This window comes from Dasypus novemcinctus, chromosome 8 (genome assembly GCF_030445035.2).
Source record: "Dasypus novemcinctus isolate mDasNov1 chromosome 8, mDasNov1.1.hap2, whole genome shotgun sequence".
Taxonomy (NCBI): domain Eukaryota; kingdom Metazoa; phylum Chordata; class Mammalia; order Cingulata; family Dasypodidae; genus Dasypus; species Dasypus novemcinctus.
Genome location: NC_080680.1, coordinates 105,254,205 through 105,280,820, shown reverse-complemented (window position 1 = coordinate 105,280,820; position 26,616 = coordinate 105,254,205). Strand labels below are relative to the sequence as shown.

The 26,616-nt window shown below is 41.9% G+C and overlaps 1 protein-coding gene across 2 annotated transcripts; it reads right to left on the bottom strand.

The window, feature by feature from the left end:
* TNFSF8 (TNF superfamily member 8) lies at window positions 1-26,516 on the bottom strand. Of its 2 annotated transcripts, XM_004463161.4 has the most exons (4): window positions 26,013-26,516; window positions 17,029-17,071; window positions 5,145-5,216; window positions 1-3,559 (listed from the first exon to the last, which is right to left on the bottom strand). In XM_004463161.4, exons 1-4 carry the CDS (start codon window positions 26,205-26,207, stop codon window positions 3,168-3,170), a joined length of 702 nt encoding a protein of 233 aa, XP_004463218.1. In that variant the 5' UTR covers window positions 26,208-26,516; the 3' UTR covers window positions 1-3,167. The 2 variants fall into 2 exon arrangements, with proteins under 2 accessions (XP_004463218.1, XP_004463219.1); XM_004463162.3 differs by lacking the exon at window positions 5,145-5,216 and having other exon boundaries at window positions 26,013-26,503.
* Window positions 26,517-26,616: the final 100 nt, after the last annotated feature.

Below are 26,616 nucleotides of genomic sequence, written 5' to 3'. Positions count from 1 at the left end.
TAAAGTAGGACATCATTTATTGAAATTTTAAAAATTATACAAAATTTTACTTTTACTCTTATGGGAAAACAGGTATAAAATTATGCAAGTAAGAGACACAAGCTTCAAGGCAGTGATTATGTCTGGGAAGGGAGTAGGGAAATGGGTGGAAGAATGGGATTTTAGCTCTGTGCTGTTTCACCTTTTAAGAGAAGCAAAAGCAAATGTAACAAAATATTAACAGTTGTTAAATAATCTGGTGAGGAATGGGAGAAATAATATTTTCTGTTCTTTTTATAATTAAAAATAAATACAAACATATATAAATTTTTTCAAGGCCCAGACAAGAGTCAGATACATATACACACATACACATAATGTCAAATTAAAACAATAAATTTCTAATTATTTATTGGAAAAATCATGTATTTCTTTAATTTCTAAAAGACAGAAATTTTCTATACTGGGACTCTAACCCTTGTGATTTGACCATGTATACTGATTCTACAGAAGATAGAGACCTCTGCATCTCATGTTAGACTGACAGGCCTGGAATGACTGGGGAGGGAAAAAGGGAAGAGCAGAGGACATCCCTGAATACTGGAAACTCCTACAATGTTGGGCTGGAAGATGTGACCTGTGGAATTACAGAAAGGCTGTAGGAGGAGACCAATAAGGTACAGTGGTAAATAATGAGGATAGAATCAAGAGGCTGGGCTCAGCTCCAAGCTCAGTCATTAACCTCAGGTGAGGACTTGGGCAAGCGCCTACCCGTCACTAGGCTTTCATTTAAACTTTGACTTAGGTAAGAGCTCAACCCCTATCCAGAGATGACGCTGGCTGACTTCTCTATACTTTTAATTGAAGGGTTTTGTCTTCCAGTGACTGAATAATCAGGGGTAATCATGGGGCCCTGGGCCATTTTCTGAACTATCCTTTGTGTGGCTGGGAGATTCAGAGGAGGAACTGGATATGCTAGTTGCAGGAAATATCAGTGGGTGATGGAGAGACTGGGTGAAGAAAAAGTTGCCAAATATGGAAAAAGAAAATCATATTAATTTTTCCAAGGGCAGAAACATTTCGTCTGCATTGACTTGTTATTTTTTATTAGGTATCCCAACTACTTCCTCTATAAGTTCTGCAATTATAGGGTGGTCATGGCAGTGGAGGACAAAGAGCCTGTGAACTCAAGCTGAGGTTTTACCAGAATCATATGTTTCAGGTAGTCTATTTAGAAAAATTGTTTGTTTTGCTTGCAAAGATGGCCTCACTTGCTCATAGCATTCCCAGGTCTGCTTAACCATCAGGGAATAACAAAATTTAGTTTTAAACTTCCTGGACAGACTACTCCTTATCCATCAACTGATTTATTAATGATTATTCTCTTTAACTTTTTTTGTTTCTCTACAGGATTCCTTTAAATACTGTGCTCCCTGCTTCTTCAGCTGTTGGCTTTCAGAGGATTGCATGACAGAGGCTGATATTACTCAATACTAACTTGCAAAAGTTGGGTACCTCTGCTCAAGGACGATTGGTGAAAAATTCAAGAGGAAGCTTTCTGTAATTAAAATGTGATATGATCAAAAGTTTTCTTTAGTTTATACAAGATTAGGTTGCATAAATCTTTTCAAGAATGCATGGGTTGATTTAAACAAGATTCCTTTGTCCTGCACAGTTACAGCATAACTCAAATGCCAGATGTCTCCTTAATTTTCTAGCTTTTGGGCCCTCAAAACCTCTCTCTCTTTTTAACCATCTACCACCTACCACTTGGATTGCTGAGGCCAACATCTCTTCATGTCCTGATCCTTGCACAGATTATACCCATACAATATGTTAAAGAGAAATGTAGACTTTACTGAATATTTCATAGAGGGGACCAAGGAGGCTTACATGGCACACTTCAGCTCCAATGTCTTAAAGGTTTCCCTTAGCCATTTTTGTTCTCCCAAGTTCTTCTCATCTGTTCCACCACCCTTGGTTCTTACGTCTTTTGTAGTCTTTCTTTGACAAACTTTCCTAGATTTCTACTCCTTTTCTTTTCTCCCTTCGCCCTCTTTAGGAAAAAATGTGAATCCATTCTTTTGTGTAAGAGCTAGAGGTCCCTCTTTTGTTATTGAAGCATGACTTCAGGAACTTAGACTCCAGCTCAATGATTTGTCAAAATCCTCTTTCAAACCAACTAGGTGCTCATCCAGAGATGATGGAAGGATGTAAAGGTTGATGGAGCCAAAGAAATCACTTGGTTATCTAGATCAGGAGAGGATGTTGCCACTGCTCAGAAGTTCTCCTCATCTCTTTCAGGCTCATCCCTGTCCATGAACAGCTTTGTGGGACTTGAAAACTCTCCACCGAAATGGTTTTCTGAGAGGCATTTGAAGCAGGGAGCAGAAATACATCACACAGGAGATAGCAGCAGCACTTCGCTGGTAAATGTCTGTATTGCCTTGGCCATTGCATGCTGAGTCTTTGTTGAATGTATAGCATACATGCTGTGGCTGCCAACATATTCTGTTTTAACTGGAATGGGGTTGGGCCTGGTCAGACAGTCTTTTAGGTTCTGAGTGGATAGTTTGGCAGTCCTTTTTATTACGCGTTTTTAGATCCTGCAGTTCACACAATTCTGCAAGGCACCCTGAATCTTGTTCCTGTATTCTAACTTTGCTGAGGTAAAGTGCAGCCAGATCCCACTAGGGCCGTTGGTTTTGTACTGGTGTGGAGGGTCTTCCTTTGGTTGAGGACTTCCATAACACCACCTGAAATCTCAGCTCACAGATCCGTGGTGAGAAAGCCTAATTGTTTGAGATGGAAGAGAACTTGGAGAGAATCAAACCTAGCCCCCTTGTTTTTAAAATGTGGTCCTGAGTTCCAGGGGTGTGAAGAATGACCCAAGGTCATACAGTGAGTTAGTGGTTGGGCTGGGTAGATGTCTAACCCTTCTGATTCACATGTGGGCTCTGTCCACCATACCACACTGCTTCCCTGTGCTCTGCCTGAAAGATACTTCATTCTTTTTAACCCCAGAGTTGTATCTTCCCAAAAGACAGAAGTAGAGGAATAATATTTAATACCCTTTCTGGTTTTAATATTTGTTTATGGTTGTTTTTTTGTCCAAGTGTTTGGATAGATGGAGTACTGTATGGTAGAGAGTTGGTCTCTTCCTGAAGGCCAGGAGAAACTGTTCTGTCTTAACTACTGTATAAGAAGATGGACAACACATTCTCCAGAGGGAAGGTATTTGTGTCCACATACTGGAATTTGTCCACCTTGACTGATATAGTGCTGCTGACATGGAGGTATTCCAGCAAGAATTGGGAGAGATTCTGGTATATGTTTTTGGTTTGCACTCCAGATTCACATACTGTCACCAGTGCCTGCCTTTTGACCACTTCATTGATGAGAAGCTCTACCTTCAGGTCCACAGAGTTTTCTGGGCATTCTGGCACATGAAATTGTAGTTGGCAAATGATGAAGTACCAACCTGCAGACTGGATTACCAGATTCCCATCCTGATATGTGACTCCATAGACAATGCCATCTTTGTTCCAAGACAACTTGGTTTTGTTTATATGCTTTGACACTGGAAAGAGAAGTACAAAAAATAATTATTGAGCAAGTTTTCAGGTACAGATTGGAAATTTTTAAGTCTTTATTCAAGGTTCCTCATTCAAGACCCATGTTTTCTATAGTGTTGCCTGCTGTTTCAACAATCTAGAAGGTCTTCTATGTTATTCTCCCTAGGTTCTATTTATTATTCATGGCACAAGTACAAAATCATGCATTCCATTTCTCTAATGCTCAAAGTATTGTAGCTCTTCTTCGAAAAAATATAATTTTTCCACTTTACAGTTGTTTTATTAATCTTCTTTTCCATTTTAGACTATAAGCTCCTGGAATGTTTCCCCAATAAGGTCTTGACTAGAGTGTTTATTTATTCAACTGATCAGTGAGCATTCGGTAGGGGATTACTGTTAAGTAGGCACTGCAAAATGTATTAGAGATAGGATATTTAAGATGGTTCAATTAATAGCCTATTTAGATATCAAGAGGTCCAGGAGAATGTCAATCTGTTGACTTTCACATTACTATGCATGCCTTAATAGTAATTGTCTTCCTTCTTTAAAGAAGCAGCCAAACATTGTTGTCTTGCCATCTGGGAGTGATAGGAGAGCAGAAAATCAGCACACCCTTTAAACCATGCCAGATCAGAAGTTAAGGGTCTTTGAGTCATAACCAATGAAAATCAGCCCTTGTTGGCAAGGATGCCTTTTGGAACTATAAAGTTGGTGTGTAAGTTTGAATTGCCTCCATATTTTCCCTCTAAATACTGATGCCATTTAATTGAAAAGGTTGAGAACTAATCTAACTGCAAAATTGAGTTTTTAAACAGAGCAGAATGACTACTCAGAGAATCTTGGCCATCTCCATATCTTGTTCTTTTGCAGTGCAAGCACCTCTTATTATTTCATTTATAAGGTGCTTCTTACCTGAAGCATGCTGCAGTATACAAATGGGACCTGTGCCAACCTATTAATTAAGCTGTCAAGGAGACAAGGCAATTTTGTGGTTCCCTTGTGAATACCTCCACAGAGGCAGAGAATGAGAGGCTGTTCCCATTGCATTAGGAAAAGTACTATGCACTTGCCTGCAACTGATAGGTGGCTGAACAGAGAGGCATGGTGGTGGTGGTGGTGGTAGTGATGGTGGTATTGTTTGTGGCAGTAGTGGTGGTGGTGGTGGTGATGGTGGTGGTGATTGTGGTGGTTGTGACGTTCATAGTAGTAGTGGTGGTGGGTGATAATGGTGGTGATGGTAATAGTGTTTGTGGTGATGGTGATCGTGACATGGTGGTACTAATGGTGATGGCAACATGGTGTTGGTGGTGGTGGTGGTAGCAAATGCCTGCAGGGGACAGGCAGGCAACATAAATGAGCGAGTGGGGCTGAGAAGGGAGAATCTTACAGCTTCAGTGATCATTACTCTTCCCTTGCCCTGTTAAGGAATTTGCATTCAAATCATACTAAATACTGTGCAGGCTAGACAAAATACACCTGTAGGTCACATTTTGCCATAGGCCTCTACTTTTGACCCCTGGCTTAGAAGTTGCAGAAAGGCCACAGGAAGTCATCTCCCTATGGTTAGAGTTCCTAGATTCGGTTACTGACCTTGGAGGTAAACCCGTGACTCCTTGAACGGAGACCTTTTCAGGATACATAACATGTCCTCTGAGCAATTTCCTAAAAGTAAGGAGATCAATATTATATGTCTTTCACTGATCTGGGGACTGGAGACACCAGATATTTTTCTATGACCTTTAGGTGGAAACAGTTATCATTCTGTTTCCATTTTGGTGACAATGAGAAAAACTCTTTACTTCTAATTTTCCATCAAGTTCTTTAAGCTTTCCTTTAATTGACTGTTTCTATTTGGGCTTTGAGAGAAGACAGTGGAAGGAAACAAGTGTGACCTGAGTCCCTATACCATGCTGAGTGCTGGTCTTGTCACTTTATATACTTCACCTCATTCGTCTCTACAACTCCATGAAAGGAGTAGTGGGGAGCCCATTTTACAGATGAGAAGAAACCAAGGGACAGAGAGATTAAGTAAATTGTGCTGCATCACCCAGTCAGGCAGTGGCAGTCAGTATAATGCTGCTAGTAAGTATTGCCATCCTTCCTTGAGTACCTTTCGTCTACTAGATACTAGTCCACTTTAAATTTATCGTCTAATCTAATTCTCAGAATACCCTGCAAGGAAGTCACTGCCATTTCTGATGCTTAGAGATCACAAATGATACATTCTAGGTCAAAATTCATTTGTTGGAAATGCAGGAATTCACTGCTATGTCTGAATTCAGAGGCCAGATTTCCCCCACTAGGCCATTTTGCTACATAGTGGAGATGAACACACCCTTGTACTCAATTTCAAGAGGATCTAGGAGTAAAGAGCTCTAGCAGGAGAAGCTTCCTCGGCAGAAGAAAAAACAATGTTTACGCCATGGTATTTAAGAAATAAAAGTATTTCTGATATGTTCACTGGTGATAGCAGCTTAGATTTTCTTATTATAGAAACTAATTTGTATGCAAAGAACCAAGTTATACATTTATTGTAATGTCTCATGAATCCAACAAATTCTGGGAAAAAATCTTCTTGTCTTTGGGCCTTGGTTTCCCTATTTGTAAAACTAGGAGATCTATATGAAATGGCATTGACATCTTTTTAATGATGTCCCCAGATATGACCATTAACTCCATCCATCGGTCTATTCAATTGAAGGAGCAACATTCTGGTGTGCTTATCCATTGGACCTCCCAGGGCTATCCGTTGGGCTCAGAATCTTCCCCATCGCCCTCTCTGCCCAGGTCTGAGAAAGTCCCTCTTGGTCTTCTTCACAGCTCCAGGGACCTTAGAGTGGTTGAAAATTAAGTGAAGAGGTCCCTCTGCTGTCTGAACAAGGACACTGCTAGAGACACCCCCAGCAGAAGTGGGGACAGAAATTTTCATCCTTATCTGCCCTCTACCCATAAAGAGGCTCTGCCCAAAGCTCCTCTTGGTAATGAGGGCCAGCTGGCAGGCTGCCATTCTCTTGATCCCGCTCCCCACTTATCCTGCAAACACTGTTTCTTTGTCCTGCCTGCTTCAGCCCATAGCCTGAACTCTTTGGGTGTGTAGAATCAGAACCACAACACTGAGGGTTGCTAATTGTTCTAATGGTCAGAGGCTATTGCTAGAAATTTCCCCTGACCCAGCCTTCTCTTTTTGGGCTCTCTCTGTGGACTACTATGTAGAACATCAATTAGAAGGAGCCACAGAGAGGCAGGTCAGTTTATATCTCTTTGCTGTTTGAATCCCTTCCTGACTCACTTTACCTGCAGCATCCTTAGCATAACATTCATGTTCCCTTGTGTTCTGACCCCTACTGAACTCTCTAGTCTCATTGCTCACCTTCCCTTGCACTCTGTATTCCATTAATAGTGATGATGATGATGGTGGTGGTAGTAGCAGCAGCAGCAATAAAGATAATAATAACAATAATACCTAATAATTATTGAGTGCTTGCTTCTTTCTAGATACTGTCTAAGCATGTCACATGCATTATTTCATTACTTCTCACAACTACCCCATGAGAGCAACATTATAATTATTTCTGCCTTATACATAAGGAAGTTGGAAGTGGCTTGTTCGTGTTCGTGCAGCTAGTCAGTGGAGAAATGGAGAGTCAGACCCAGGCTACCTGACTCTAATGCCCAAGAGGAGTTAGACCACTATCCGAATTTGGGGGAGGAGGTGCTTTCAGTGCCCCCAAACACAGCTGCTGATTTGTCATTCTACCTCTGCATCTATTGCTCCCACTCCCTGGAATTGCTCCTTTCACGTGGCAAGTTATTCATTGTTTAAAACAGCTTGGCACTCATCTCCTCCAGGAAACCTGACTCTCCCCTGGGTTCCCTATCTGTCTCTTCCATTATCCTGTGGCCCTCAAGGTAAAGACAGGGTAGAGACAGTTCATACACTCCCACTGCCCAGCCCAGGGTGTGGTGCCCAGAAGCGGCTCTATAAATGTTTGTTGAATTCAACACCTAGTCCATATTTCCTATTTCCCTCTCTGGATGCCAGGTTAGTACCTGCAGTCTCAGTAGAGAGAACTGGGATGTTTGACTTGTCTTTCCCCTTGGGGCTGGAATATCATCAGCTGCATTCTCTGATTGGCTCTACAGGTTAGGTGAGGTGAAGGTTAGGGGTACACACAGGTTAGGTTAGGTAAAGGTTAGAGGTGCACCCTGGCATGAGGCCAGCACATCAGGTCAAGACCCAGGCTCTGCTCATTGACCAAAGATCCCCTCCCACCTTGCCTCTTGCGGTGGCACCTAAGTCAGGTGAACTTCTGTAAGCAGGTGGCTGCAGAAGTATAAGCCTGGGCTTGCCTTTCTCACATGTAGTTTCTTTTGTTGTTTTTTCCCCTTTGGTCTTCACATGTTTAGCAGGGTGACCTCAGTTATAATTCTGAGAAACCCAAGGATGGAAAAAAACATTTTGAAACATTTGCATTTCCTGAAGTCAAATGGCATGGCGTATTTTAGTTTTTCTTAAACATTTTTTGAGATGGTTTTGAGCTGTGGGAAAACACTGGCAATTCCTCAAGAATGAATGACATTGTTGGAACTAACTCAGAGAAGGGCGTTGAACAAGGACTCCAGAGGTGTAAATGAAGGAACCGGGCTGTTTGGCTTGGAGATCCCCAGGGAAGGACATAATTGCTGTCTTTCAGCATTCAAGGCTGTCAGCAAGAAGAATGCTTCATGGGCCCCAAACACTAAGACTTCAAGAAGCAATTTAAGGAGATGAAGGACTCAGCTAATGGCTAGTTCTCATCCCCTCTCCTCAGATGAGGCAGTGGAAAGACCTTAACTAAGCCTCCCAAGTCACACTGTGCATCAGAGCTGGCAGTTCAAATAAGACTTGGCCATTCAGTGCTGTTCAAAGATGGATATCCTGCTTTGAGGGCTCTGAGGATGCTGTCAAGAACCAGAAGAACATTTTGTGGGTCATCAGTCACATGGTTTGAGTCTCCTTATTACCTGAAGAGCCCATGGCACGACTTTCCTTTTTTTTGTTATGGGGACATAAATAGGTGCTTCATGAAGCTGGAATTGTGAGTGCTGGAAGCATAGGGTGTGAAACAACCCTGCTCCATCCATCCTCCAGCTGAATGTGATTAGGGGACTAAAGAGGTTTTGTTAGAAGAACTGAATACTTAGCTAGGAGGAAATGAGAAGTGTTTGGAAGTAGTGGCTAAATGGATGGCCTGGGAGTTAGAAACTTGGGAGTTCCTCTCTCTGGGTATCAGTATCCCTGTTTAGATGAAGAACCAATGTGTGGATTTGACTGTTTATAAGGCCCTTCCAGCTTATTCTAGCAGGCAGGCTGTGAAAATGTAGCTGTCTACTGGCAGGCCTGCTGCAGGGAGAAAATCAGTCCCAGTTTCAATTTCTGCTTGTGGGCATGTTGCTCTACCCCAGGTAATGGTCTGTATTTACACACATTCTGAGTTCCAGAACACCTGCAGAACAGAGCATTTTAGCTCTGAGGCAATCTGACTTATTACAGTCTGCTTCTCAAAGGATTTGCATGGTTGTAGAAATGGAAGTTCTTTGAGAGATCACATGGTACAGGTTTGGTAAACACATAATATATGTGCTCCCCAAAGTCACCCCATGGCAGACTTGTCCTAGATCACGGGGCTAGTTAGTGACAGAGGTGGGGCCAGAGCCCAGGACCCTGTTCTCTTCTTTGGGACATTCTTTCTTTCATACAACTCTAATACTCTGTGAATTCCACTGAGGACCAAAGTGTCAGATGGTTGAGATTTGTAAGTTGTATTCCAAGCTTTGGCCTCTTCTTGAAGGATCATGGACCTTTCTTGGCTATGTTTGGAAGCCTGGGGAGAAAGATAAACCAATGAACCCCTCCTGGCAAGTTTCACAGAAGAGAAATATTAGGAGAGAGAGGTTGCTCAAGATGGTTGAAAATACTATATTTTAGAAGGCCAGCATTATGACCTTGAGATGTCAATATTTTAAACCTGAAAGGGTAATTAGGTGCCAGGTTAACCCAGATCCTGATTTGTAAGAGGGAGACTGAACCCATACAGACTGAGGTCTGGTTCAAGACCGCAGTAGGTCATTGGCAGAGCAGGGTCTAGAACACAGGACTGCTGACTCTTAGCCTTGTGCTCTATCCCCTGTCTTTTAGTTTTCCCAGGGAGCAGGGAAGGTTAAATGCTGAAAGAAATGGGTTTACAGTCACAATAGACCCTGCAACTGAAAACTGACAAGACAGATGGAAGTGTTGGGAAAATAACTACTAATGAGCCTTCTGGGAGAAAGCAGACAATTCAGACTCATGTGCTGCACCCCACCAAGTCACTCATAAAGATGCATCAGTGCACAAGGTGGTTCTAGAGAGACAATGAAAATCACCTTGATCATTTAGGCCATAGGGTATGGGTCTGAATGCCAGGTACCTTCAGTTCTATAGCAACCTTGATGCCAGGACAAGTCAGACACAGTGTACTTCAAAAAGAGCACCTAGGATGTAGTTGAGGCTTTGGGGCCTGTTGTTTTCCCTCACTGGGCCTCAGTTACTACATCTGTAAAATGGGAATAGTAACAATTATCCTGAATGTAGGGGAATTGTTAAGATGCAAAGAGATTATGGATGTCAAATGGGTATGTAGTACCTGGCTTAGTGACTCAGCAAATGGTGGTTCCTTTCTCCCTTCCTCCTTTTTTCCTTGTTATTACAGTGGCACAGTTTAGCAATGCCCCTTAGCAGAATGATCTGACTAATGAAATGCTCATTAAAACAAGGCTCATGGAATTACAGATGGACTGGAGTTTCTCAATTATGTACCTGTTTGAGGCCTTCAGATGCTTCCAGGAGAGTGTGCAGACTCCTTCCTCCATCTGTTGGAAACATTTTAAGCCTTCTAAGAAGGAGAGGATTATCCTAACAACTGCATCTACCGTCTTCTGCTTGCTTAGTCTTTCCCTCCACTCTAGCACAACAGTGATGTCTGAGAGAGAGACTCTCTTGTTCTCTGTAGGATTTGTGACCAAAGCAAATCCCTTAACCTTAAGGCTTCTTTCGAATGGCTTCAACTTGACTATTTCCTTGATCCCACCATGCCAATGGACAATGGAGAAATGAACTCCAGGTCACACTTTTTGTTAAACAAAGGACAACTGGGTAACCCTGAATTTACCCAAAGCCTTTAGGGAATACCTGTCCCAGCATGCTCTGGGACAAACCCATAGAGGAAGATCAGGGAGTACAAACTGAGATCAAGTTGGAATTCATTTGGATCCTCTGAAGATTTCTTTGGACTTTTGGGGTTTTATGGAGCGGCGGGGTTTTTTTTTTTTTTTTTGTTTTTAATAATACTGACCTATTGTCGTGTGGAAGATAAACCTATCTGACTCTGGATGCTTAACTTGGAATTCATTTACACCAAAGGCAGGTTGGACTGGCATTAATAGGGTATTTAAGATACAGTTTTAAAGTCTAGAATTTAAGCAGAAAGGTGAATTTGTAGTCAACTGGTGACTGGTGACCTCTACTTACACTTTTAATAACTTTTAGAAACAATTCTAGCCATTCTAGATACAGAAGTATAGTGTCACTTTTTGGAAGTTAGGCTTGGGAATCAAATTCTCCCTCTGATACTTACAAGCTATTTGGCCTTGCACAAGCCACTCAGCTTTTTTGAGTCATCCTTTTCCCTCCTCAAAAGTGAGAATAATAATACCTTTCTTGAAGAGTTGCTGTGAGGGTGAAATGAAATAATGTATAGCTATGAACCTGGTTTCTATCATTCCAAATATACTCAGTAATAATTGATTAGCTTCCCTGGTCCAGGGCTTGGCTTGCAGGAATTTAAGGTAACATTTGTTGAGTCCAGAGAGCTTGAATGAAATACATAATGAAACAGGTTGGAAGAATAGGCTTGCTTGCTTGCTTGCTTCTGTCCTTTCCCTCTTCCCTCCCTCCCTTCCTTTCATCCTTTCTTCCTTCCCCAAAGTATCTGAAAGGTGGGGAACTCAGATCTCTGGATTTAGATCCTTATGAATTATATGTGTTAAATTCAAGTGTAAAATATCACAAGTATCTCAGTGATCTGAATATGTTCTTTTTCCTTTTCTTTCTTTTCCTCTTCTCTCCTCTCCTACCCTCCCCTCTTCTCTCAGTGGCAGAGATGGGGGATTAGGTGTAGATAGCCTCCCTGGGACCATATTTCACTTTATTCTGAGTGGCCCACTTTCTAGTTATTTCATGTAGAGACATCCCTGATTCCTCTTTGTTTTGCCTTAATAGAAAGGCAGTGAGATTAAAGGTGAATTTTGAAATATGTGAGTGTTTAAAGTAAATGGAGTAGTCAGTAGGCTCTTTGAGACCTGTAACTTTCTAAAAAGCAATTTACCCTCTGAGCAGGAATACACCTCCTTGCTGGGAAAAAAGTTGGTGGAGTGCAGCAATCTAGACCTCTAGCAATCTCCCAGTGGGAGCAAGGTCTCTGCTAGTTTTCAGGGGTTCTAGCGGGAGGCTTGGAAGGAAGAGGGAGCCTATACCCTGTATCTTGCCTCTCCCACTACCAGTGTGATACTCTCACAAGGCCTTGGCCATCTGGGCCTCCACCATATGGCCCCAGGGATAGCTGGGTGTTGGGAGTAGCCAGTTCACTTAATTTAGTTTCTTTGCCTCCAAAGGGTAGCTTCTATTATTTTATAGGGCTGGGTTTACTAGGTAAGATGACCAAGCCAACCTCACTTGGTCTACTTTGAAGCTGCCAAGCTATGAAAGAATTGTAAAATATTAGAATAGAAAAATGGTTGAAGAATCCTAAAGTATCTGTTTAATTCATGGACTGTGATACTCAGAGCAAAATCCAAGCCAGAGTAGATATTCTGGCTTGTCCCTTCCCCCTTCCGTATTTTAGGAGTGGGATGCTCAAGCCACTGAGAGGGAAAGTGAGTGGCCTCAGGGCTCCCGGGGCCAGGCCTGGACGGTAGCTTCTGTCTTTGTTATGAGTCTTTGGCTGAAGACTCTCTGTCTTTGTTCTGAGTCTTTGGCTGAAGATTGAATTGCAGTGAGGGCGGGAATTGTGCTGAAGGGGTTGTCAGGACCCGTGTGTGGACTATCTAATGTTTCCACTTCCTCGGGACCTCTAGGAGCCCTGGGGATTAGAGCCCATGTGGCATTTTCAAGAAAGATGGAAGCCTTTTTGAGCTGGCAGGCAGTGAGAAGGAATCACCTGAGGTGACAGGACTGGATGCAAGGGGAGGGCTTAGCTCAGCCTCTAGCTAGTGTGCCCCCCAGACCTTTCCTGTTTTCCAACATTCCGCCTCCCTGGTGGCCCTCTCCTCCTCAGGGCTTGAGAAAGGAGAGTACACTGCAGAGCCGTGAAAGCCGACAGCTGGGAAAGCAGGTGCTGAGGAAGTGCTAGAGGCTTGGAAAGATTCCTAGACTTGGAGAGCTGGTCGGCCTGGCAGGAGGCCCAGTGGGGAGTTACACTGCCTGTGACCATGTGATCGTGGCTGAAAGTAGGGCTGGTGGAAGGGCCTGGATTTGGGGTCTTGCCCCATCCTTACTTACTTTTAAATCTTAGGCAAGTTAATAAACCTCTCTGTGCTTCAGTTTCCTTACCTATAAAATGGGGTTAATGATGGTCTTTAGGGATTGTGAAGATTGAAGATTGAATACTGGACACCAAGTGAGTGCCCCATCAAAGTAAAGTTCTTTTCACTCTGCCAAATGCTTGTATAGGTACTCTGGGAAAGGAAAGAACACAGCTTTACAAGTTGACTGGAGAACTCCTCTAGCAGATGGGAGCACTGTTATTTGATTTGCAGGGTGTTTTGTTTTGGAAAGGTCCAGGGTGTTTTGTAGGATGCCTGGGGGCGAAACCAAAGGACCAAAATCATTCTGCAAAATAAAGTCAGTAGAATGTGAACTTCTGTACCATTTGTGAGAGTAAGTGGGAAGAACATAGTGTGCGGTACCACATCGTGATGTAACCAATACGTTCCCCTATCAGCTTCTTTACGGACCCTAAACCCTTGTGCAAACTTTGCTGTACACGGATGTGGGTGCTGTGAAAACTCTGGGGAAATCAAGGCAAAGGTTTGTATTCTGTGGTTTGGTCACACGAGCCACATAGCATGAGCACATGTGAGATTCAAAATTTAGAGGAACAAGAAGGGACAAGAAGTCTCGCTCTTCCCCCTGCCTCCCCTCCTCTGCCTCTCCCACCCTTCCTGCCTTGGTTCCCCACGGTGGGTGGGCTGGGCTAGAGCGATTTTATTTGGATATTAAAGCCTGAGGGACATAGGCTCAGCCAGGTGGCAGACGTAGATAATATTTGCTGCCCATTTCATCCTCATAGCAGCTTCATGCGGGAGTCCTAATTAACTCCATTTTCTAGCTAGGGAAACCAAGACCTGGAGGGGAGAAGGATACAGTGAAAGGGTTTCCGCCCAGCCCCTGGAATGGTCTAATGGGCTTAAGCATGATGGAGCGGGTGTGAGGTGGTCGTCTGCTGTGAATTATCCTAATTGGAAATGGGAGGCTTGGGTTAAGACTCAGAAAACCTTCCATTACAAATAAAAGGACTTGGTTTTCTGTGGTTTCTAAGTGTGACCCCATGTTAAGTTGCTTCAGTGTATACTCATAGCCCCAGTTCCCTAGTGCCTGGCCTTGCAGATGATAGGCAGAAGGTTCTACCAGCCAGGGGCCCCCTTCTCTGGCTCCTGCCCTTGTCCTTCCCAGAGAGAAACCACCTGCTGCCCTTGGTGGTTCCTCCCTGGGAAGATGATTCACCTCTTCCCTGAATGTCTGGCAATGGCTTTTTTGGAAAGGGACAATTTGCTGCTTGTGCCTATTTGAGATGGGCATGTTGGGGAAGGAGGCTGTGCCTCCTTATTTCCACAAGATTATTTTTGACTTTTTTCCCTCTGTATTATTAAGCAAGATAAACATAGTATCATAAAGTATTAAAGCAGTTAATTTAAAACATTGGAGTGTGTTCTAGATGAGGCCTGGAGAGGAGAAAGAACTTGCCTGAAGAGACACGGGCTGCTGGTTTTGAGTTCAGTTCTGGACACAGGTCTAGCTTAGGTTAGGATTCTTACCCCCTCACCCTGCTACAGCAGCCCCGCTTCTTTGCAGTCTGCTGAGTTTAGGAAAGTGTAGACTTGCATTAAGGCAGAGGCAACACATAGCAGGGCCTTGGCATCTCATGGCAGAAACGCATCATGCAGTGGGATGAGGCAGGAGCCCTGGATTTGGATACTTGGTCCTTTTATGACTTAGGGAGGCTACTTCCTTTCCCTGTAGAAGAAGAGCACCCATTGGCTTGCTCACAGAATTGAAGATAAAATCAACCAGAGAGATACAGGGAGGTCTTCACTAAAGTTCCAGAGCCCTGGTGAGGATAATATTAGCATTTTGAAATCTAGGTGTGGAAACGATGATTTTGTAAATTGAGACTGGTTTTGGGTTAGTCTGTGTTCCAATATTCACAGCCATGGCTCAGGAAGGAAGGGACCTGAAAGCAGGCTAGACTGTGGTTCCCCCAATTTTGGATTTCATGTTCCAAAGACCTTATTAGTCAGAATGAAAATTTTGGGACCAGCATAGAGTGGGCAGCTTTTTATCTTGCCTCTGGTGGCCAGAGGCAACTATGACAAAAAGCAAACCAACTTAACTTTCATCTATGTCATCTTTGTGTTTTTATCATAAAAAATGTAGGAAGGACATATTCTCAAGTGGAAAGTATTCCCTACATTAAATAAAATTGGTTTTGTAAAAAATGGTCTACCTTGTCCTCCTTTTTCTCAATCCACTCTGGTCTAGTAAAAACTTTCTCATGGGGCCAGCACCCAGATAAAGGGCCTGTGCTTGGCTCCTCATGGCTGAAGTGCTTTGTAAGTCAGGAAACTGGGATAAGAGTAGTCAGGTCACATTGCTCCAACAGAACTGTCCTTATAATAGGAATCATGTTTGCGTTAAAGATCACTTTCCCCTCTCAAGGTCTGATCTTAAGGGGAAAATCTGGGTGGAGATGGTGGTGGAGTGGTGGAAATGGGGTAGGGAAATTTACATTTATACAGAGTGCTTTGCTTTGTGTGAGGCTCCCTGTGAATGTGTGCTGCATGTTTAACTTAGGCGTCCACTCCGAAATCTGTTCTGCATCTAGAGCGACAGAGGTGAGTAGCTGTGACAGAGACATCATGGCCCGCAAAGCCTAAACTATTTATATCAGCCCCTTTCCAGAAAAAGTTTGCCGTCCTCTGCATTAATTACACCATGCTCCTTTTCTATATTGGTGTGATCATCTCTCTATGCAGACATTATGATCACATGCTAAGTCATTCCAGCCAAGATTAAGATAATGTTGACAAACCTGTGATTATTAGCCTGCCTTGAAAGATTCAGAATGCTTGTCCATGTGGGGCTGTTCACCGCTAATTTATAAATCTGGCCAACAGATAGCAGGAAAGGCAAGATGAAGGAAAACTCCACATGACAAGCTTTGTCCAGACCTGGGTGCCCTCTGGCCCCAAGGATACTCTCCCTGCTATGCTGACCCACCCCCTCTCCTTTACTTTTTCCTCTGAGCTGTTTGGTTTTGGTTTTCCAGATGTGCTTGCTTTATAGGTTCTAAAGATTACAGAACTGAGATGGGGATAATATTTTTGGGTGGAAAGAACACTGGTTTAGAAGTGAGGACATCTGGGCTCTAGGTTTGACTCTGTATGACCTTGGAAAAGACATCTTCCCTTTCTGAGCCTTACTTTGCTCCTCTGTATAATGAAAACATTAATCAGGTCATCTCAAAGATTTCATCTTCAGTGTTAACTGAACTCTGCATCTCACCCCTCTGGGGCTACTGGAAAGGATGTATTAATTAACGACTTTAATGACTGGAAATATCTAGGATGACAAGGAAGTCTGTTTCATAATTCCTCAACTTCATTCTGCATGTTAGCTATAACCCCAGTTATTCAGTGATTGCTATGTGCTGGTTGCCATGACAAGGAATTTATAGATGAAGTCAGATTGGCTTCTCCAATACTCCATGAGGTGAGTATTATTATCCTCATTTAATTGAGGAGGAACTGAGGATCCCAGGTGAGAAATAGAGCCAAGATTCATACCCATATCTGCCCACTCCAGATTTCAAGCTCTTAACGCAAAGCTGCATTGTGTTCCAGTTGGCACCCACACAATAATAGCCTATGCCTGAGGTAAGATTTTTCATTAGTGGGAATGCCAAGGGCTGGTGAGAAACTGGTAGGGACAAGAGTAGTGATTAGAGCTACTCGAATGAACTCAGTTGCTTCTGCTTAGCCCTGAGCTCCCCCATCCCCGCCCTCACCCACCCTGCGGTGGTGCTCTGCTGTAGTGTGTCTGGTTGTTGATCCGTCATCACATCTCAGGATGTCATCTGGCTGATTCCCTACTTGTTTACTTCTAATTCCAAGGTCTTACCTCCTTTAAGGGGGAAGTTTGCAGGTGGATTGGGAATGGAGTCCTAAAAGAAAAGGAAGAGAAAAGAAGACACATGAGGATGACATTTAATTGAAAAACTTGACTTTTTCTTTTCCATTTTGGTTGTCCTCAAAGTACTGTGCAATTTAGAATTCACCCTCAATTAGACTCTTAAGTTTTAAAAATTAATTCATTGACTTAGTTCACAATTGGCTTCCTCAACTATTTTCTTAACAACCTGCCTACCAGAAACACACAACAAGGATTATTGTTCAGATTTCACAGGTGCGGAACCTGGGGATGAGCAAGGGAAAGTGACACCCCCTTAGGTATCCTGCCAATAAGAAATGAGGTATCTTATTCATCCTTTCACCTGTCCAGATTAGGATCTCCTCTAATGCATTGAATTGCAGTATTAATAAAGACCCAGAAAGGTGCAAGCATTTACATGGCAAAAACAACAACAACAACAAACACCAGCTTTCCAGCCTCTACTGAAGCAGGAAGATAGCAGTTATTCACATTTTATTTTCTTGGTGTTTTATCCAAACAACTAGGACAGTCTTGAATTTTCCTTTACTTTGACTGCTTCCCTAGGACTTCTGTTCTTAGCCATTTTTGATATACGGAGCTCTTCTCCAGCCTCCTGGAGTCAAAGTCCTGGCATAGCACAGATGCTGAGACTGGGGGAAGTCAACTTATATTTGAGGCCTCAGCTTTTCATGGGAAGGAAGGGGGACTTGACCGGCAAAGCCTTTCTTTCTCTGCTCTAATAGTCTGTGACTTTGTTTCTTTAGTTAAAAGCTGTCCAACATGTCTTACAATGCTGTCCATTCGTGGTCTCTCAATTACACATGCAGTTCACAGGAAAACCTGACATCACAAAATTCCCCTTCATGTTGCCACTTAAGACAACAAACAGCATTTCAAGATTTAATAAACATCTAGTTTACTGCCAACATCACCATTGATTAGTGTGTTATGTGGATACACAGAGAAAAGCATCTACATTTAAATGTGGCACCAAGATCTTTGGATCCATCAGCTGCCCATGGCATATCCAAGGACAGTGAGAGAAGGCTAGAACAGAAAAATCTGAGTGGCATCTCAGAGGCCAAAAGCAATTGAAGGAATCCCAGAGAATCATTCAGTCAGCATATGTTGAAAGACATTGTTATGGATTATATGGTTTAGTGGGAGAGGCAATTATTAAAAAGTACAAATAAATATATTATTACAATAGCAAATTGTGGTGAGAGCCATGAGGGAAAATAATCAAGAATGCTGAAAAGATAGTACTTCTCAAACTTTTATGAGCATAAAGAATGACCTGGGGATCTGTTAAAATGCAAATTCTGATTCAGTAGGTTTGGGCGGAATCTGAGAGTCTATTTCTGACAAGCTCACAGTGATGTGATGCTGCTAGTCCTCAGACCATACTTTGATCATCGAGGCTGTAAGAAATAATATCAGGGAGAGGACCTAAAATATATCTGGGTACATGGAAGACCAGTCTTTCATGTTCCCTAACTTCAAGCAGTGGATACCAAAGACAAAGCACTTTGGTAGCAGAAGGAATCCTACTGTTTAATCCTTCACACAGAGCCCAGAGTATCCAAAAGAGAATGTGTGACTATTTCTGTTTAGAAGGGCTCTTTGGGTGAGGTCATGACAGCTTCCCTTGGCTGCCAACAGTGGACAAAAAGTTATAGGATCAAAGCTAGAGAGGGCCTTAGACATCTTTAGTCCAACATGCTAATTTTACAGAGGAAGAAACCAAAACACACATGAATCAGTGTCATATTCTAAACTAAAATTCTCCTGGGCTTTTCTCACTGCCCTTGGAAAGATGCTGTCTTCAAAAGTCAAGGATAGGAAAGTTCATTCTCTTTTTAATAAGAAGTCCTTGCATTTGGGGGTGGAGAAGTGGGGTATAAAGAGTTGATGATTGTTAAAATTTACCAGAGACTTTGTATGCTCTAGGCACTATTCTAGGTACCCATCAACTCTTTGGCAGTGGTGTCTCGAGTTGTAGAATTTTCTCCCAAATCTTTCCTGGGGGAAATGAGAACCATCTTACTCAGTGACTTTGCTTTGTGTCACACTATACACACACAAGCAAATGGACCCTCCCAGGTTGCCATTCTCAAGTCCATTGAGTGGCTCAGGAAACCTCATCTCCATGGTTACCGAGCAACTACAGTTCCATCTGTTTTCAATTTAAGGATACTTCCTTTTTTCTCAGACTCTGTGGGTATCTGATGGGTATTCCTAATGATAAAAAAGTTCTTTTTGTGTATGAGGTGGAATGGTCACATTTGAGCTCTTCTTCCCCAGGTGAAACAGCTTGATCCCAATCATCTCCCCTGCCTAGGACTTGTTCTTCCTTTCTTTTAACCACCATGCTTAGAGAGCTAATATTCCTTCCCTCTATTGTGGGTTTGGATATAATAGGATGCTGTATATAAAGTGTTAGTAAGCTTTTAAAAATGGTAGCTATTTTGGTTACTACTTTGACCCTAATGATCTTCTAAATTTGCTCCAATCCTTTGAAAGGCTTATTTCTTTTCACAGAACAGTGATGGAGCAATCAGCTTTGCTCTTGACAAAAGATGTCATCTTAGACTGAAAATGACAAAGGAAAATAATGTTTGGAATATCCCAGGAGAAATTCCTTATCCTCTTCCTTGACAGCCTCAAAGTCTGTCTTGTAAGGAGGGTTCTGGTTGATGGTTCATGGACACCTTTGCCAGGAATGCCTCCTTTATTTTCAAGCTAATGTTATAAAGCACTTCATGGGAGTTACTCTTGGGGCTAAATGATTTATGTGCACTTTCTCATTTGGTCCTGAAGTTAACTCCAGGAGTTAGGAAATGACTACGACTTAGAAGAGTGACATGAGTGAAGAAGGTTCCACAGGTGTTGAATAGCGGGGAAAGGATTCAAACTTAGGTGTGTTGACTTGGAAGGCAATGCTCTTATTGCCATACTACACTGCTTCTCTAGGTTGGGCAGGATGAAGATGGCAGGGTAAACGGAAGTCTTCAAAATGATCTTTGAAAAGATCCAAGGCAAACACTTTTAATTGAACACATCTGGTTTGGTGTGGTTAGAGAAAGTGGGAATTGGACCAAGGTAGCTCAAAGCTTCTCACACTTTAAAGGACATGCCAATCAGCTTGTTTAAATGCAGATTCTGATTCAGTAACTCTGGCGTAGAGCTGTAGGTTTGCATTTCTAATGAGCTCCCAGGTGGTGCCAATGCCGATGAATGACAGGAGAGAAACTGAGGACTTAACTATATCACTCAATCAGCGATCTCCAAGAAGGAGGCAGAACATGGAGCTTGACTCAGAAAGAGGTATAGAAGAAACATGCTTTCTAGTCTGAAGATGGGGTGTCATCCTCTCCTCTTCTCTTAGCTTGCTCTATTACTGCTTCTTGCTACCTAGCCCTACATCCTGCAGCTCCATGTACAGTCTGGACTGAATTCTGTTCTGGACCCACCATTATTCTCCTCACACAGGGACTCACCTTCTCTCTGGAGCTGTACCTCTGCTATTCTTTGGCTTTACCTGGAATGCCCACCCCACCACTTCCACCTATCACAATCTTTTTAGCTAATAAATGTAGAAGGAAAGACAGAATTAGGCCATCATCATTCTTCAACTCCCAGTAAATTAATTGATTCAGACAAAGATAATCAAGGAATATCAAAACCACTGAGTGAAAGATATGCATATATTTTCTAAGAATTACCCATTGATTACTTATTAATAAGAAAAAAAAAACTTTTACAAAAGAGATGTCCAATGGTCACCAACCTAATCAACTGACTAAACATATCATCACCGACCTGATTAAAGGGCAACCTGACATATAACTCTAGATGGGCTGCTACAATAAGTATATAATATTACCTGTGCACTATTCTTGCCAAAAATGTTTCATCTGAATATAAACACAAGATGAAATGTTTCATCTGAATACAATATAAAGACAAATCCAGACTGTGAAACATTCTATGGCAGAAATGGCCTGGGTCCTTCAAAAAAAGTTGGTCATGAAAAACATACAAAAAAGGACAGGGGAGATTATTAGACCAGTGCTTCTCAAATTGTAATGTGCACACCAATCACCTGGGGTCTTATTATAAAGTAGAGTTTGATTCGGAGTTTGATTCAGTAGGACTAGGATTGAGCATGAGATTTTGAATTTCTAGCAAGGTCTCAGGACCACCCTTTAAATAGCGACGTTCTAGATTAAAACAGAATAACCTAATGTAGTACACCCACCTAGATTGGATTCTGGGTTAGTAAACCAAACCAAACAAAAAGTTATAAGACATTTTTGGGCAAGTGGGGAAATTAAATATGGACTGTAAGTTATTATTAGATGCTTTTACTGAGTTAACGTTTACTCAGCTATAATAATGGTTTTGTGGCAAGGAGATGGCTGCGGAAGTGTATATGCTGAAGGGTCATGTGATCTGCAACTGACTTTCATATACACATATAAAGAGAGAGCAGAGATTTGACAAAATATCAATTTGTTATGAATGTGGTAGACAGTTTTATGGGTTTTCATCATTCTGCTTTTCTGTAGGCTTGAAAAATTCTCAAAATCACACTTTGGATTTAAAAAACCACTCTTCTAATTTCTGGAGGTCATTGCTTCCTTTCCAGCTCTTTACAAATTCCTCTCTCATCAGGAGCAGAAATTGCCTCCACCTCTTCTGGTCTCTGGCATTTGGTGCCCAGAACCCAGGCTCTTGGTGCTTTGGCTTCATCTCAATTTGGAAGAGAGTTCCTAGAAAACAGCAGTCCTGTTCCGTCACCTAAGGGCTTCCCCTCCCAGCCCAATGCAGAGATTGCTCCTGTGAAGATTCTCAGGGAATATTTTTTGGATTGATACATTAAATTAATGTCATTTAATGTGTATTAAAGTAATAGGGCGTTTCAACTCACCTTTTCTTGTGTCTCAGCTTTAAAACACAGAAAACCCACACCACCACCAATCACTACCCCTAAACAGTCATCTGCTCTGCTGTTGGTGGGGAGATAGAGTGGAATCTCAAGGCTAAATTATTAAAAGAAAAGAAAAAAAAGGAATTTCCTTTCCTTAAAAAGGGAATGAAGGTAGCTGCTTTCCTTCATCTCTTGAAAGGGTCTCTTTGCAGGCATCTTGATCCTGAGCCCTTGCTCCAACCTTTTGGAAAGTAAATGGATTTCTCAAGGGGCACTAGTTTTATAGTGACAAATCTCCAGCTTATAACGACAAAGGTGTCTCTAAGGTAGAGGACCTTATGGTTCCTCGAAATGTAAACACATACCTCTGGGGTTAATCTAAGAACCTATCTTGTTATGTAACACTTTGCCTCTGAAGGAGATAAGGGAAGTTTTATTTTATTTTTTGCTTTTCTGTATAAATTGTGTGACACTTCATTCCGACTTTGTGTTCTTTTGCAGACTACCTATATGCGTGTACTTTCTTGGGCTTACTTAATAACAAACCGATTTTCTTTCTTTCCATAATGATGTGAAGTCATGTCTCTTTGTTGGTAGGACCTTTACTTCCCCAACAATATATTGGTACAATCTCTTTGGGGACCAATTAACAGAATTTATAGAAGTGAAAACACATATTCCATTCCCACCACTAGAAATTTATCCCATAGACATACTGGCAGATGTGCACATATCGCAAAAATTTTAGAGAAAAATATGACCCTCACTAGGCACAGATAAAATAAAGTATAAAGCATCCATACAGTAGATAACTATGTGGCTCTTAAAAAGAACGAGGTGGTCTTTTGTGTATCTATGTGGAATAATCTCCAATATATACTCTTAAGTGAATAGAGCAAGTGTAAAATATTTATGATAATGACACGTGTGCACTACATAGTTGTAGATATACAAGATTTTTGGAAGGACATACATGAATCTGTTAATGGGGGTTATCTTGGGAAGAGGGATTGGTGGAAGAGTGGGAAGGTTGTGAGGGACTTCTTTTTCTTTTCTCTTGCTTACAATTTACTTTTCTTTAATCATGTGAATATAATATTATATAATAAACATACGGGTTTAAATTTAAGTGCCACAGGGACTTTGAAGGCATCCCTAGAAAGTAAGTTCCATAAACAACATGAAAGCAGAGTTTTTTTGTTTGTTTGTTTTACACAGTGTTTAGAACAATGTCCTGTACAAGTAGGCTCTCAATAAATTTTGAGATTGAAATCTAAGTTACTTCTTGATCTCTCTCAAAGTGTTTGACCTTAGAGAAGGAGTTCTTAACCTTTTGTGTTCCAGGGGCCCCTTTGCCAATCAGGTGAAAACTACGGATCCCTTACTAAGTCCACACTATACTGTGTATAATTTAATACATTTATCACACCTCCACCTACACATCCCCACAAGAAATATGTTTTTTTGAATTTCAATTCAAGCTCATGGACCCTTGGTTAAGAACACGTGTCTTAGAGTTATCTGAGCTTCAACCCAAATCTCAGGGCAAGAGCTGTGACTTCTTAGAACAGTAAGAACATTGTTGTCATGGTTTGCCACCCCTGCCCCCATCCACAGCTAGCACAGCTTCACACATTGAGTGTTACGTGGCTAGCAACTCATTCCATTTTTTAATAATGGAATTGTGAGTTTAAATTCCATGGGTTTCTCCCACGGATTTCTTTCCCATAGTCTTATTAGAGTCTCCTTACTCTACTAAATTCGGCTTGTCTTCAAGTAAGCTTACATTTCCTCTTCCTGCAGGGAACCTTCTCTGATAACTCAAGCTCAGAGGGATAACTCTTCTGTCTTAGTTCTTTACATAGTTAATGTCTGAATAATCTATTGGAAATAATATGTAGAAATCACTCAAGACAACATCACTATTACTATTAATAGTACAGGACTTAGCTTTTTATCAAGAGGATTATATTTCCCAGGCTAAGAAATCACAGTATGCCAAACCAAACAGATTGTGAAATGAATCCATTCTTATCCAAACATGAAGGGTAAATCAAGGAAATGGATGCACAAGAAGATAAACTCCCAAGAGAGGAGTGGAAAGTTAGTTTCTTAAGCTATCTGTGTTGATAATGGGAGGACTGTTTTCATCAAATGCTCTAGTAACCTTGACTCTACTACTTTCTCAGGATAAGACCTAATTCAAGCTCTGTCCCTTCTCTGGTTCTCATTCTCCACACTGATAAAAAGGAGGCAGAAAAACCCATTCCAGTGTCATGGCAGGAGTCAATTTAACTAAAATTTGGATCTGAATGAGGACAATTGTGTAGCTTTCTCTAGCCTTATATTTCATCCTTCTCTCCCCAACAAAGGAAACTTCTTCCTTCCTTCCTTCCTTCCTTCCTTCCTTCCTTCCTTCCTTCCTTCCTTCCTTCCTTCCTTCCTTCCTTCCTTCCTTCCTTCCTTCCTTCCTTCCTTCCTTCTTTTCCTCACTCTCTTCCCACCTCTCTCTCCCTCCCTCCCTCTTTCTCTTCTCTTCCCTCCCTTCCTCCCTTCCTCTTTCTCTTCCTCCTCCTTCTCCCCTTCCTCCTCCTTCTTAGCACTTCTATATGCATTCCTTAACTGAAGAACTTCTTAAAACCCACTTCAATTTATTTTCTTTCATCATTGTTGTAAAATGACTGCCTCTAGTTTTTCCAAATTAGAACTGAAGAAATAATATAGTATCTGCAGTGGCTTTGAATGTTTTCAAGAGTATTATTCTTAGCAGAGTAGATGAGCCCATAACATTACAAGAAGTTTTACAAATTATGTTATTTAAGTCAAATGTTAACAACTCTAATTCCCTTTACTTTTATAGAGATAGAGGCTTCAAAACTTAAATTTCAAAGCATGTTGACACTGGGGAAATGGATACCAAAGCCCTTTTAAAACCTAGATTTATTTTATTTTTTTACAATTGAGAAACTATAGAGCATTTGGCAATAGACAATGGAAGGAAATCTAAAACAAATTCTGAAGGGTCACAATACCATGAGAAATGGATGCTATGAAGGAAGAAACACAGAGGTTCTCCCTTTGGCAGAGCTGGGGAGTAGGGAGTACCAGCCTTAAATTATCTATCCTTTAAAAACAACAACAAAAATTACTTCATCAAAAATCCATGAGCAATATATGCAATCAGCTCAGTCCTTGCAATGAAATACATACTGGTTGGTTCTCTGTAAACACAGATTTCCTAAAATTTTGCAGAAGTATCCTTCTTCATCTCTTCTGTTTTCAGAAACAAATCTTACCATTTATTTAAAAGAAAGTAAAATTTCCAAAAGAGTTCTACCCTCCGCAATGTGTACCCCATGATTGCTTAAAATTTTAGTATTCTGAAGAGACTTGGGGGGAACAGATGTTAAAGTTTTGTCTATTTTATGCCTCTATACTCTGTGTTTCTTGTGACACTCTAAGCTTTTCAAAGCAGTGGCAAATTTTCAATTTGCCTTGTAAATTTTAATATTGAAATGCTCAAAGCTCTAAGGAGCTTTGGTGGTCTGTCTTTCCTCCTCTAAAAATTTTGACCTCTGAAACACAGCTCCTAGTTCAAAATTCGTAGCAATGCATGAAACCTCGGGAACATTTGGACTGAAAATATGGAACACTGGATCTGGTCTCAAGGCCATGAAGATAACAAGTTGCACAAACATGTTAGCAAGTTTCCTTATTGCTTCCTTCCTTGATACGGGTTTCTGGCACAGCAAGATTTAAATCTTAATTTCTAAAGGCCCTCTACTCTTTTGGCTCACATAAGCCTGGAAAGCTTTGAGAGGCTGGCTTAATAAATCTCTCTCTTGAAAAGTCACATAATTTCGGAGAGCTGGGTTCCTGTTTCTTTCCTCCCTTTCTTTACATGATATATGTTTTTCTTCCCTCTCTCTCAACTAATAATTTTTCTTTGCCGTGGCTTTCTCTGGAAGAACTGAACATTAATCAGAAAGGAAAGGCGAGGGAGAAGGAGTCCACTTACCGTTCTCTGAAGTACCAACACCATGGTTGTTGCCACAGCAAAGACGAGACACAGAGCCAGGGTGGCTGTGGTGAAATAGAAATAACTCCGGATAGTGGGTCCCAAGTGGCTGGCGACGGAGCCTGACGGCATGTGCATGGCTGTGCCTGGAGAGGGGGCCGCCTCGTGGAGTGCTTGCGGCAGCCCGGGGTCCATTCTTTATATAGTCTTCCCCACATCACACCTTATCTCTCCTCATCTGAGTCGGTTCTGGCCCATCTCTATTCCAAGAAGGATTCTCCCCCTGCATCCTGGATCATGTGACTTGGAAAAAAACCTTCACCGGCTGCCTTGTGAAGAAACCCTTTTCTGGGGGCGTGAGGCAAAAGGCGACAGCAAGGGTGGGGGAGAGGTTCATTTTTCATCGCCGGGGATTAGTATGAGTGCAGAGAAACTGTAGCTACAGAGAAGGTGGCTGATGTCAGAGGGCGCGTAGGAAAACGACGGTTCCCCCACTGTGTGTGTGCGTGCCTGTGCACGGAGACTTCTGTTTCGCTCAGACGCTGCCACTGCACTCCTTCCTGCTTGAGGAGCTGCTCCTTCTCTTCGGCGAGTTCTGCTGTTC

Bases quoted from the DNA above. Each gene is read 5' to 3' on its own strand.
- TNFSF8 (XM_004463161.4), bottom strand. From the start codon at position 26,207: ATGGACCCCGGGCTGCCGCAAGCACTCCACGAGGCGGCCCCCTCTCCA. The intron at 17,072-26,012 runs GTAAGTGGACTC...CTTTTCTTTTAG, and splicing joins TGTTGGTACTTCAGAGAACG to GACTCCATTCCCAATCCACC. The intron at 3,560-5,144 runs GTCAGTAACCGA...TTCTCTTTCCAG, and splicing joins GTCACGGGTTTACCTCCAAG to TGTCAAAGCATATAAACAAA.